The 14,398-nt window shown below is 51.9% G+C and overlaps 1 protein-coding gene across 1 annotated transcript in view; it reads right to left on the reverse strand.

Annotated features, from left to right (window-relative positions):
• Gas6 (growth arrest specific 6) overlaps window positions 1-13,684 on the reverse strand; it is a 32,177-nt gene extending 18,493 nt beyond the window's left edge. The window contains exons 1-4 of the mRNA XM_052751715.1: window positions 13,427-13,684; window positions 13,011-13,177; window positions 2,949-2,973; window positions 863-925 (exon numbers count right to left, since the gene is read on the reverse strand). Coding sequence (XP_052607675.1) covers window positions 863-925; window positions 2,949-2,973; window positions 13,011-13,177; window positions 13,427-13,505 — 334 coding nt within the window. The 5' untranslated portion in view covers window positions 13,506-13,684. The remainder of the gene's footprint in view (window positions 1-862; window positions 926-2,948; window positions 2,974-13,010; window positions 13,178-13,426) is intronic.
• Window positions 13,685-14,398: the final 714 nt, after the last annotated feature.

Below are 14,398 nucleotides of genomic sequence, written 5' to 3' on the forward strand. Positions count from 1 at the left end.
GAGAATGTCAATGCAATTCCAAACACCCTAAGAGGCTCTGAAGTCACAATAATGGCCACAAACCAAAGCAACAGAATAACTCCACAGAGCCCTGGGGGCAAAGGTTGACGTCCAGGATCAATGTACCATCACATACCAACAAATTAGAAAGTATAAGGAAAGAAATTACCATACTTGATAGAGCAAGGGTCAAGAACTAAATTCGGAGAGAAGCGCAAAACTAAGCTAAAGACAAAACCAAGTAACACCACAGTGACTGAAACAAAGGTTTCTTTCCGATGGGAAAGGAACACCTGAGTTACAGAAGCTGCTCTCAAAGTGAAATATGGTGCAGGTCCTGTCTCTGACCCTTTCTTAGGAACCAGAACTATGAACAGATGCGTCAGACATCATTCTGCTTCTGCATGATAGAGACAAAACAGCCCCAAAGCCGGTCAACCCACTTGGGCTAAGCCGAGCCAAGGCAGCTGACATCTGGTGGGAGATGGGAGTGCCCTTGCCCCGGAAGGGACTCCAAACAAGGCAATGACTAGGGATGGGGAGGGGACACAAGTGTGCAAAGGCCATTTCTGTACTCTAGGTACAAAGAGAGAGCTGAAAGATGGCCTTGCCTGCATGATGTAGGGGTACACTTCACACCCTATGAAATATTCAAACCCCCGTAACAAGTGCATTTATTGTGCATTTGAAAACAAAAACAAGATGTACTTTCTTTAAGAGAAAGTTCAGTGTACAAGGAGCAGACTCCTGGAGGGCCTGACAACTTCTCATGCTGCTGGAATATTCAATGGTTTTATCCCAACCACAGAGGAGCCACAGCTACCCAGTATGTGCTTCCAATGAGACAGGAGGGGGCACTTACTCTGAACGCAAGGGGCAAAATTTGGGTTTTTATCTTCAGGCTTGCCATATTTCCTCAAGCATTCTGAAAGAGAGACACAGACAACACAGTCAGTTGTCATCCCTGGGGTAGCACAAGTATGCAAATTAGCGCCAAGTGACAGTTTCTTTTCACCTGGACACACGGATCTTCAGTGAGTGTATGGTCTAGCTGTCAGTAAAAAGCACTTGGTGGTAAGTAGCCCCAGTGTGACAGAAAATCGACTCCAGAACAGGTGAGTGCTGGAGCCTCCCATCACACAGAACACCATGAACTTTAGTATGGTCTGTCTATGGCCAAAGAACTGAATTTCAAGATCTCAGTGGTCCGGGGAGGAAACATTGTCCTTCGTCTGAAAGTAGAACTGCTCTTGGGGTGCCCTCTCAAGCCTGCAGGGCACTAGACCTGGCAGACGCATGTGTTCCACAAGGGAGCCAGGAGCACAGCACTGGAACACAGACCATACATGATGGCTGCCTATGATGGTGTTCAGCCGCTCCGCCTGGCCCTTCTTAGGTCACTGTTGACCGTCCACATTTGAGAAGACAGTGTGGACAGCGAAAGTACAGTTAGGATGCATGGACAGGCTATCTCCCTCTGCTGGGCACTAGAGATGGCCCAAGGCTAGTTGGGCTACTGTAGGGATCAGAGAGAGGTCTGAATGAGTGAAGTCCTGAGTGAATGTGTATTTGGAGATGGGCAAAGCTTGCCAAGGACTCCAAGGTCAATTGATCCATGGGAAATTGGCAAAACCATTACCCATATGGGCCAGGATCAAGAGGAATGGCAAAGCTTTCCTTGAAAAGGTGTGTTTATGAGCGATCGATCAGTGTGTGCAAAAACTCCACCCCCTCCCAGATGTTGACAAGCTCACCTACAGAGGCCAATGAGACTGGCTAAGCCCTCCCCGCTCTGTGTCATACCTACTAACCCCCCTGAGGGTCTGGGTGGCAGTTATTGCGAACTCCAACGGATCCCAGCTTGACTGTAACTGTCTGTCCCTTCTCTAGTCCCCTGTCTCCGCTAGCCCAGATTCTGGTACCCAAGCCTGGAGAGTCACAGCAGGCAAGTCACTGGTCCTCTGTGCTACAGCTTGATACAGACTACAGTCAGGTGCCTCCTGGACAGGAGGCTAGCCTCTTATCCAAAAGTGTGTTGATAAGTCCAAAGACTAAGAACAGACTCTTCTTTTTTTTTTTTTTTTTTGGTTTTTTCGAGACAGGGTTTCTCTGTGTAGTTTTGCGCCTTTCCTGGAACTCGCTTTGGAGACCAGGCTGGCCTCGAACTCACAGAGATCCGCCTGGCTCTGCCTCCCGAGTGCTGGGATTAAAGGCGTGCGCCACCACCGCCCGGCGGAACAGACTCTTCTTACAAGCAATATACAGCCAAAGTACTTTGGGTATTGACCAAACAGCACCCAGAGAATTTAGGACTTCTTGAGGGAGCAAAGTAACTGCCCTCTAGACTAAAACCCTATTTTTTTGTTTCTCCTGTAAGAGAATATTGGTATTTCTGCCACTATGTGCTGAGCTGAGAGTATGTGTGTGTTCCTGTTCAAACTACGTAAAAACCTTCTGCAAAGTTCTAAGTTTTAACTGATACTAGAGCAAATATTGATAAACACATCACACAGGAGCAAATTTTTTTGTGTGTGTGAGGGGGTTGGTCCTCAATAATCTCAGAAGTACAGAGTCCTGAGACCAGAAACTTTGAGGGCATGCAATTAGCCATACTTCCAGATGTGGGCAGGGCCTGGAATCAAAGAAGATATCTGCAAATGGCAGTGTTAGTCTGAGGCACAGGCAACTTGGAATTAAAGTGTGTGTGTGTGTGTGTGTGTGTGTGTGACATACACACACACACACACATATACATATATATATATATATATATATATATATATACACAAAAAAAAAAAACCACACTCATGTTTTGATCCATGTGCTCTCAACAGCTCTAGCCTCACAGCTTCCTCCTCCCAGGAATAAGATGGCAATGGGATTTCCCCGACATGAAACAGACACTAGGCCTGTATGACAACGAAGCTACCATAGCAACTTTGACTTACCTTGGTATCTTGGGTAGAAATAGTCCTGTGGAAAGAGAAGAAGGCGACAGTTAACCGACACAGCATGAGGCCTCATAAAGAGGATGTAATTGCTTAATCAAGCCTGGAGACAGGGACACGGAAGCAAGAATCTTGCACTGCGGCTCCCTCAACAGTAGAGCTCCTTGGTAGCCCTGTCAGAAAGGATGACCCCTGAGAGAAGCATGGGGGCAGAAAGCCTCTGCTGACTCAGCTTCTGCAGGATCACTGCAGAGCATGACTGTGCGGCCACCTTCAGGAAGAAGCAAGTCAGCATCACCCATAGCTAGTCAGAGGGTGCCTCCCACGTTTCCTGAGAGAATGCACGTGGAAGGATAAGAACATTCCAGGTAGCCCAGTGTCAATCCAAGGACACAGAGTCCTTGTCTTAGGGATTCTAATGCTTGAATGAAACACCATGACCAAAATCAAGTTGGGGAGGAAAGGGTTTATCTGGCTTACACTTCCACATTGTAGTCCATCATTGAAGGAAATCAGGACAGGAACTCAAGCAGGGCAGAACCTGGAGACAGGAGCTGACGCAGAGGCCATGGAGGGGTGCTGCTTACTGGCTTGCTTCCCATGGCTTGCTCAGTCTGCTTTCTTATAGAACCCAGGACCACCAGCTCAGGGAAAGGGCTGGATGCTCTTTCATTAATCAATAATTAAGAAAATGTCCTACAACCCAAGCTTATGGAGGCATTTTCTTAATCCATGTTCCCTCCTCTCAGCTGACTCCAGCTGAGTCACACTGATATAGAACTATTCAGCACAACTGATCCCTTGTCAACTTGACACGCAAACACACTGACATTAAGTCAGTCACCTTTCCTCTCACACTCATCCCCAAGATCTCACGTTAAAAACATGGATAACATAGTCCCACAGTCTTTACAAATTCAAACATATTAAAAGCTCAGTCCCTTTAAAATATCCAGACTCTTAAAGATCCAGAACCTCCTTTTTAAAGTTTGAAATCTCTCAACTGTGGGCTCCTCCAACAGGCTTGGGTCACTTCCTGGCTCTGTCCTCTGCAGCACACACGGATCTTCCAGGCTCTGGTTGTCTCCACTCCACTGCTGCTGTTCCCGGTGGTCATCCACGGTCCTGGCATCTCCAAAATGCTGGGGTCTTCCGCTGCAACTGAGCTACGCTTTCACCAATAGCCTCTCCTGGGCTCTCTTCTGGGACCAATCCCGCCACACAGTGCCAACTTCAGCTGCTCCACATGACCCTTCACGCCTTCAAAACCAGCACCACCTGGGTGACTCTTACACTACCAAGTTCGGCTGCCAGCACAAGGTACAACCTTGGCCATGTCTGGAACACGGCTTCTGTGTATGCTGACTCGCAGGAAACACGTTACCTCAATGATGCTGTTCTACCGCTAATTCCTCAGCTCCAGCTGGCCAGCATCCAGTAGCTCAGCAAAGCAAAGGTTTCACTTTAGGAGTTCTGGTGTCTTGTTAACCACAGCTGATAATTCAGCCCCAGCTGACCAGAACCACAGAATGTTAATTCAAAATAACAAATGGCCCTGATGGAGTCTCTAAACCTCCCTCTGAAACTTCACAAGCCAGGCCCCCACTGTCCGCACTGCCCTCAACATTCCTGTCTTCCAAGCTCCCACAGAACAGCTCCCTGAGATCTCAACACTCGTGGCTTTTCTAGTCGAAAGTTCCAAACTCTTTCCACAGTCCTCCCCTAAACCCATGGTCAGGTCTCTCACAGCAATAACCTACTCTCCTGTACCAACTTCTGTCTTGGTCAGGATTCCATAGCTGCAATGAACACCATGACCAAAAGCAAGTTGGGGAGGAAAGGCTTTATCTGGCTGACATTTCCACGTTGTAGTCCATCACTGAAGGAAGTCAGGACAGGAACTCAAGCAGGGCAGGAACTTGGAGGCAGGAACTGATGTAGAAGCCATGGAGGGGTGCTGCTTACTGGCTTGCTCAGCCTGCTTTCTTATAGAACCCAGGACCACCAGCCCAGGGATGGCACCACCCACAATGGGCTGCCCCGCCCCAATCAGTCACTAATTAGGAAAATGCCCTACAGGCTTGTCTACAGCCCGATCTTATGGGGGCATTTTTGTAATTGAGATTCCCTGCCTGCAGATGACTCCAGTGTGTGTCAAGTTGACATAGAACCATCCAGCACGATTCTCTTCAGCCTCAGGTGTTCCCTGTCATTGGTTTGTGTACATTGTCTTGGTAAAACAAGTTCTCTGGCTAAGCATAAGTCTGTACACGAGGGGCCTTTTCTGTCTCTGTATCCCCACACTCTAGACAAGTGTATAAGAGTGCTCTGGCCATCCGGGGACAGTGACAGGATGGCTAAAATGCCTGTTCAGGAATGTAGTGAGCAACAGGCAGCCAGACAAGCCCAAAGCCACAGACCCCCCAGCAGAGATAGAGCGCGCGGGCACACACACCCACATACCCGCCCTGCAACAGGAAAGGCGGCTCTGTTTGCCTTCCCCCACTGTTGGTCAGGGGCTATGTGGATGAGAACAGTGGTAACAGGGATGGAATAAGCCGGAGTATGGTTCCTGTGACTGGGGGGTGAGAGGCTGCTCAGGTGATTTTTTCCAGGTTTAGAAACAATATCAGGAAAGCACATAGATGACAAAATGCCCTTCCTGTCACAGTGTGACAGAGCCAAGTGTGGGGATGCAGCCAGCAAGCATGGGGAGAAGTTTGTTGTTTACGTGGACAGGAAGAGCCTTCCCAGCCATTCGCATGGAAAGGCCAAAGGTAACAGAGCACTGCCTATTCTCCGCCATGGTACTGCAGTGGGGTCCGGCTTGAGGCCAGCCCGAGGCCAGCCTGAGGCCAGCTTTTCTCCTGGAAGGATGCAGCCATTCTGACATCCAGCTCAGAAGGACCCAGTGACCGTTGAAGCTTCCCGAGAGCGACATGGCTCAGAACGGATCTCCCCGTCCCCCTGCACAGGGACCAGGTGGGACCCACGGCTTCTAGCTATCATTCTTCCTGGCCTCCTTAGAGGGCCTCACCAAGCCAGACTGCAGCTGGATAGCTTCAGTGCCTGCCTGGTCAGACTAAGTCAGACAGTCCACGCTCCAAAGACAGACAAAACCCATATAAGAGGACAAGGTCGGCTGCATGCATTATCAAGATGGAGAAACATCTGAGCCCAAAGTGGGGTGAACTGACATCACTTTTATAATTACAAGAAGGACACCCCAACTGCCAACCCTACGCCACACAACTGGGAAGGTTCCAGTTTACAGCTGCTACCTGTAGAACATCCTTCTCACCTGGATCTGTAAGTCCTCTCAGACTCTTAGAGGCCAAGACATCTTTGCCTAGCAGAAATGAGGCAGTGGACTAAAATCTGAGCTTTCAATCCTACTCTTGACTTCCTCATGGTGGGGCATCGGGGGGCGGGCAAGGTATGTTACACAGCATCTCCGTCATATACAGGCCTCACATAGAAAGGCACCCCCCCCCAAAAAAAAATTGCTTCCACAGGCAGCATCGGGCTCACACCATACACAGGTCCCATGAATGCTCTCACCATACACAGGCCCCATGAATGCTCACACCATACAAAGGCCCCATGAATGCTCACACCATACACAGGCCCCATGAATGCTCACACCATACACAGGCCCCATGAATGCTCACACCATACACAGGCCCCATGAATGCTCACACCATACACAGGCCCCATGAATGCTCACACCATACACAGGCCCCATGAATGCTCTCACCATACACAGGCCCCATGAATGCTCACACCATACACAGGCCCCATGAATGCTCACACCATACACAGGCCCCATGAATGCTCACACCATACACAGGCCCCATGAATGCTCACACCATACACAGGCCCCATGAATGCTCACATCATACACAGGCCCCATGAATGCTCACATCATACACAGGCCCCATGAATGCTCACACCATACACAGGTCCCATGAATGCTCACACCATACACAGGCCCCATGAATGCTCACATCATACACAGGCCCCATGAATGCTCACATCATACACAGGCCCCATGAATGCTCACACCATACACAGGCCCCATGAATGCTCACACCATACACAGGCCCCATGAATGCTCACACCCAGACCATCCGTAGGCCTCAGGAGTGCTGCTTTTCATAGACCTTGTGGAGAGCTCATTCCCAGTGAACTTTGGGCATTAGGTGCTCCATGTGGAATGAACCCATGTTCTACCTCACCAGCTTGTACACAGAGTGTGAAAGCGTGAGGTGTAAACGGTATTGCTCATCTGAGTTTGGGGAACATTCTATGTACGCATGCACACACCACCACCTATGGCTCCCAAGGTAGTCTCTATCAGAGCAGAGATGTGGAGGCCCAGTTGCAGGGGGGAGCTTTTAAATTCTGGGGAAACCCCCCTGAGCTTCTAAAGGTAGATCAATGAAGCAATTCTACAGCGTTGGACCTGTAAGTGGTTCAGTCTGTCTGTGACCATTCATGACGAGCAAAGGGTCCAAGGAAGGGCTCTGGGCCCACTGAGGAAGGAGCTGCTGGCTAATCCCTAATCCCTCTCTGAGGACAGAGCCTGTGAGTGTAGAGCCTGGGCCCAGAAGTGTGCTCTGAGAGATCCTCCCAAAGCTAGGTCTACAGCAGGTTTGAGGGATCCGTGTGGTAATGTGGATGTCACTATCATGGGCATGAACACTAAAGCAGACTCTAATACCCATTGCTTTTTTCATGTACTGCATGTCCATGCAGCTCAGAAGAAAACAGCTGATGTTTTCAGCTTCCTCCCCTACCAGCTCCTATTTAAAAAAAAAAAAAAAAAAAAACCCTTGAAAATACAAAAACACACTTTATAAACTGTCAAGGTCAAACCCAAAGCATGTGCAGACGGTGCTGGCACCGTGACTGTCAACAGAGAAAGACTCTGACAGCATCCCTAAGCCTCAGACAGGAGCTCTGCATGGCGGGAGCCGCTGCAGCTTTCCCCTGAACATGTCTTGTCGCCTCTGTGAATGAAGGAAGTACGGACCTTGCCTAGGAGCATTGGGGGAGTAACCTCAGAGGGTCTGGCTTGCTGATCTCCAAGCTCTGATGGTGGAGCCCTTCACTCTGCCCGTTTCCTGAAGGATATTTTCCAAACACCTTCGCCCTGGTAGACCCCTCACTATCCATAGCACCCAGTGCCCACAGAACCAGAGGGGCTTGTCTCCTTCCCAAGCTCACCTCCAGGACCCTAGGAGGCTAGTCCTGTCTCCTGACCCATTTGCCAGACTCAAGCCTATGCCAGGCCAGCTCTGAAGAGTGACAGACAGTTTGCCCATGGCTTGGTGGCCCAGGACTGCAAAACCCTACCCTCAAGGTCTGCAGTAGCAAATGCCATGAAGAAATTGATGAGGGAAGAGGACAGGAAACTTGCAGAGGGGGACTCAGAGAGCAGCCGAGAGAATGTGAATGTGCGCTTCTGTGTGTGTGTATGTATATCTCAGTGTGGGTACATGAGTGTCTATGCAGGCATATGAATATGTACACATGCGTTGGGGGCATGTGTCTAGGCAGAGTATTTCACCTGATGTCCCTTCTCTGCCAAGTCTCAGAGAGTCCCGTTTCCTGCTAGGATATCCCCTTCCTTAAACTTCCTAAACTGGGTCTGTCCCTGTGGTGTAGTGTTCTAAGAGGAAATGGGGGTGGGGCTTGGGAGCAGGGTGGGGGGTGGGGGGGTGGGGGGTGTTCCACCTGCCCTGGAGCTGGCCTTCCCCAAGCTGTCCTTGGAGAGCCCACCATCTAGGAAAAATGTCCTTGGTGGGTAGACCATGGTTTAAACGTGGGCACCTAGGTCTGAGTTCAGCATCAGAGAAGGGCCACGGCCCTGCTGGCTAGGCAAGGAGAGTGAACTAGGGCTACTGAGAGCTAAGGGGTAGTCAGGGTAGGAGGGGGCTCTCCTTCAGCTCCTGGGGTGTTAATCCTCACAGCCATCCAGCCAGCCCCGTGAGGAATCTTGCAATACTACACTTTGTATCTTAAATAAAAGAAGGTACCAATCAGGCCCCAGGCTTGCGTTTTTCTTGATTAGGAACCTCTGGAGACAAACGTCCTAAACTGGAGACACAGATTTAAAGGATTAGGGAAATTACTGAAGAGATTCTGCAGGACCTCACCTGCCTGCAGGGCTTCAACCCCGGGCCTCTGTGAAATTAACAACTGGGACAGGGAACCCAGCCAATGAGAATGAAGTGCCCGGAAGGGACAGTAACAATAAAATGGGAAAAAAGCAGATAACAGAGAAGCTGTGGGGGAGAGAAGGGACAGGGTGAGAGTGATTAGAAGTGGCCAGGGCTGCCACCACAGGGGAGCAGCCACTGAGGAATGTGGGTGGAGGCGCACAGGAAATGTGTGGAGGGGGACCTGCACTCCCTCCCGGGAGAAAGTTAACCAGAAGCTCCCAGTGTGTCTGTGAAGTCTGCTCTGCTCACTGGAGGGCTGAGGGCTGAACACTTGGCTTCAAAGGGTCAGAAGAAATCCTAACAGAGCAGAAAACCCTGTGGTTCCTCTCGTGTGTGTGTGTGGGGGGGGGGGGCAGGGAGCGGGGGTTAGCCGCTTGATTCCAGAGGCCTAGGCCTACCCCGTATGGAGGGCAGGACCACGCTCTCATTCCCTTCCCAGGGCCCTGAGAATGAATAGCAAGGGTAAAGAGCCACAGGTGTGCACGTTTGTGATAGCTACAATTGGCCAGGACACCACTCAGAGCAACAGGTGGGCCCGTCTACCCCAGCCCTGTAAATCCACGAGGGCAGGGAGCATACAACAGGATTCTAATTAGGCACAGAATACAATTCTAGCAAGCGTTGAGTGCTTTTACCAAGAAAACATTGACTCCTCATTCAGGCCCCCAAGAGGACTTGGATGAAGGCCTGGCACCTCTACCTTCATTTTTATCTGTCTCCTTTATGTTAGGTCACGTGCTCAGCTTTGCATGTAAGCATGCTAATCACTCAAGCATTGTCTACATAGGAGACACACAGCTATCTCATCCCCTGCAAGGCTGGCCGCACAAAGATAAGAGCACACTTTGAAGGATCTGTCAACATTTTGTGTCTTGTCCCCCCCCACACCCCTGAGGGAAGCTAAATGTCTCAAGGAACAACAAGGTCTCAGAGAGATCACTGAGAACAATTATTATGAAGGAAGCTGCGCTCCCAGGACCACCTTGTCCCTGCAAAGAGTAAGGACTTCTTCTGACCACGTCTCAGAACCAGAACTGAGGCAGCACCAACCAGAACACACTGGTCAAGCCCTGCTTACCTCGGCATACCTCATGCCCCCATGCCTCAAGCCTTCTATTAAAACTTAAAGCTCATGTCAGTATCCCAAAGACAGCCTGAAGTCACCGACCCCTTGATCCGGTCCTTTTCTCAGTGGGCATTGATTAAATCTCCACTCTCCGCTTCTCACCATTTCGGGTCTCCGTGGGTACAGCGGTACAGGTGGCTAAGTCTAAATCTTGGGGACTCCAAAACCTGGCCCTTCTGCCCTAAAATTTCACTTACAAGATCAGCCCTTATGTGCGGTCCTGCCTGACCCAGCAGTCAGGATCTCCTAGGACCACTGGGCAAACTGGTCCGTCAGGTGTTCTGTAGACCACAGCTTCTCATTGTCACACACAATGTCCCCGGTAAGCCCAGGCCATGCCGCTTGTCTAGACTGTCCCGTGGCTTCCTTCAACACAAGAAACGAGCTACATTTCAAGGCCAGGAAAACTGAACTAGCATTTTCTTAGGAAGAGAAGTCCTTTCCCATTCTTCCGAGGCCATGAAGATGAGTGGTGCTTGCGGGACCATTGGCCCCGGTCTTAGGTCTCCCCAAGGATATGGAGTAGGGGAGACTCCAGTCAAAGATCCCTGCGGGCAGACACCATGTCTCCGGAGCACAGCTTTGCCCGGCCCCTTCCTGCAGCTTGCCTCATAGGGTCATGGCAACAGGAGAAAGGTGACCCTCAGCCAGATCAAGGTGGGTAGCAGCCAAGCAAGAGCTTTGATTTGGAACTCTGTGCAGAGAGGCCAGGGGGCAGGCTGGGCACCAAGGCTAGTAATTCCCACACCACAGGCAAGAGGTACAGGTCAGGCACCCAAGCTGACTCATGAGAGGAAAATTCATGTGTCAGGGTATAGGGGTTGCAGAATGAGAGAGAACTGTGGACCATTCTAGATGGCTCTGATGGAACAGGTGTCTGCCAAGTCCTGATGGAGACAGGCTGTGACAGGACCAGAGGGACTGCCTTTTCCAGCATGATAGCTTGGAGTTTCATCCAAATACAGAAAGGAAGGGAAAAGCTTCCCATGGACTGAAGAGAAGTTTGAAAGAGACAGGGGTGGGGGTGGGGTCCTAAATACACTGCTCTTTTTCATGTCTTCATTTCACACCTTTGCAAATCAAATTACAATTAAAACATAAAAGCAATGGAAACCAGAGGGACTTGACTCAAAAGGAGCAGCTCCATGTCCAGGCAGCCAGGAGGGGCCAGCTTGGGCCTGTCTGCCCTGGCAGGCAGGCAGGCAGGCTGCGGAGGGGCGGGACTCCACGGTTGGGCGGTGGCCTTCTCGCTTTCAGCTCTTGTCATCACAAGCCCTGTCCACACTCTGAATGGCAGAGAGCTCCACCGGAGGGAGGGTGGAGTTGTAACTCACACAACCAGCCACCTAAGTCCCCAGCCCAGGCGACCAGGGACCCGGAGCCCTGCCCTGGACTTGGTAGCTGGACTCCTTGGGTGGAGAGTAATCATCATCAAAGACAGGCAAACAGCAAGGGTATAAAAAGATTAGCAATCTGCCCTTCTACCGCTGTTGATGCCTCGGGCAGTACCCTGGGGGGAGGGGGAGGACACACAGCTTGTCACCTGATCTTGGCTTCCACGCTGCCAGAGAGCAGTGCCAAAGCAGCTCCGTCGTCATCGACGACAGCTGTAGCACCGGTATCCGAAAAGCAGCTTTGACAGGGATTGTGTCCAGTCAGCCGATTAGACGCGAGTCAAGGCAAAGGCCCTAGCGGCGCACACAGACCCATCCTTTTTTATCACGTGGTCCTTATTTCATCCCAGAAGAATTCTTTGAAAGGAAAATGCCAGCGGAACCCAAAATTGTGAAACCAATACCAATTTGGCAGGTGACGGGAGGCCCTCTGCACCACTGCGGAGGCCTGGGTGCTTAGAATCCAGATCTTAACCTCGGGCATGCCCTAATCTGGGGCGTGTTCCCCCGTGAACCCACTCAGCCCTCACATTCACCTTTATGGAGGCTCCTGTGCACACACGGGCTGCTGGCTGCAGTTGGCTGTATGCCTGCTCCGTTCCCCAAGGACATTATTAATAGAAGTTTGTCCTGGGCCAGCACGGCCCTCACAGAGGCAGGTGCTGGTCCTTCCCTACGCTCCTCCCCGCCCCTCCATATGCATGCTCTTTGCACAATTCCAGCCATCGTATTTTTGGACCTGCTGTAGCAAGCAATTCCAGCCTTGAGATCTTTCAATTCCTCTTTCAGGAAAACCCTGGGTCCCTCTGGAGGAAGACCAAAGAAGAGCTCCGCCCCTCACCTCCAAGCCAATTTAGGAACAGGGCAACCTGAGGAAGCCTTGGGGTTTCAAACCACTGTTTCTTTCCCATGGGCGCCTTTCCTTTAGGGATAGGAGAAAGTTTAGTTTGAACATGTCTTCAAAAGGGCTTCCCTCAGAGGCTCCTGCATGGGCCTCAGCGGACCTCACTCTCGGACACGCCTCCTCCTGCTCCTGAAAAGGAGAGGACTTGGGGTCCCCAGAGGAGCTGGGCTCAAGAGTGGTGAAGTGCAAGGGGGTGGGCACAAAGCTCGGTGTCCAAGAGTTCTGCAGTGCGCGCAGCGGCACGATCCCCACAAGGACCTCAAGCTTCCAGAAAGGGTGTCTGGGATTCCACAGTTCCCCCCACCCCGATCCCCCCAGACCTGCGCTGGGTGGGAGTCAGGACTCGTGGCATCCAGAAGTACGGGTTCTGGGACGCGCAGGCCCCACCCTGAGACCTCGGCGCCCACTCACCGTCTCGGGGTCATTCTCAAACACCTCTCTGGCCTCCTCCTTGGTGCACACCTCCTCCACGCACTCCCGTTCCAGGTGGCCCTGCTTGGCTTCCTCAAAGACTTGGTAGGCGCGGCGCTGCCTGGGCCGCAGGAACTGCGCGGCTTCTCGTGCCCGCAGCAGCACAGCTGCAGAAAGAAGGGTGTGCAGTCAACCTGCACCTACTCGGGGGTGGAATGTCTTGGGTCGGGGTTTCCGGGGACCATGATGCTGGTGTATCTGGGATGCTCCGGGACCGTGATGCCTTGAGCCCCAGAGGTCCGGGGCCAGGATGCCTGGGGGTCTGGGGCACTCCGCACTAGGATGCTGCGGCCGGGTGCAGGCCTGACGCCCCACTGCAGGGGGTGGTGGGGTTTGGGGGCCCGCGCGGTACTCACTGTGGGAAGACTCGGAGGCCAGCAGGAGCAGCAGAAGCGCAGTGCCCAGGGCGGCGGCGGGCCCGGGCGGTGGCGGCATGGCGAGGCCCGGGCCGGGGAGCCGGGCAGCCGGGAACGTGCAGTCAAAGCACCCGGGAGGCTGAAGCGAGCCGCGGACGCCGCGAGACAGGGGCTCCGGTCATCCTGGCCAGGCGGCGGTGAAGGTCACATCCCGGCGGCGGCGCAGCGCCGCACCCGGCGCTCGCTGCGGTTCTGGGCCCAGAAGGAGGCTGCGGATGGGGGCGGGGCTTGGGGCGGGTGGGGTGGGGCCTAGGCCGGGTGGGGCGGGGCCTTTGGGGGCGGGGCCGAGCTGGGTGAGGCGAGGCGCTGACTGACTAGTTTGACTCCAGTATCCTCAAAGAAATTTCTCTGCCATCATGACCTAGAATGCGGTAAAATAAAGGAGAACAAGATCTGGCGCCCTGGTCAGGTGCAATTTGGCTGTTTTCTACCCCTCCTCTGCAGACATCGTTTTTGGACTCTTCATTCTTGGGCACATTTTTTTAAAATTTAAAATTTGGGCATACCCAAATGTCATGGAGGTCCACAGTGCTAGATGATGTTGTTCCCTTTGTAATCTGATTTCCACACCACTGGCTGAAAGCAGCGTTGTGTGTTCTCCAGGACCAAAGCTCCCTGATCTCTTGTCTCAGAACACTTTGCAAAGTTATAGGCAAACACACACACACACCCCTTACAGACCAACCATAGGACGCAGCTATGCAGCAGCCAGCCAGACCCCAAGAGAGGATCTGCTGCTGTGACACCCTTACCTCAACATGCTGATGGAAAAGGATTAGGGAGTTACTCCCTTTCCCTGGGTGAATGCAACCCAGATTCTTGGAAGCACGCAAGGTCATTACTGGTGGAATTCTTTAAGGTCATTCATTTGAAGGTGGAGTTAAACAAATATGTCAATTTCAGAGAAATGAA

The sequence above is a fragment of the Peromyscus californicus genome, unplaced genomic scaffold, assembly GCF_007827085.1.
Source record: "Peromyscus californicus insignis strain IS unplaced genomic scaffold, ASM782708v3 Scaffold_23__1_contigs__length_62951481, whole genome shotgun sequence".
Taxonomy (NCBI): Eukaryota; Metazoa; Chordata; class Mammalia; order Rodentia; family Cricetidae; genus Peromyscus; species Peromyscus californicus.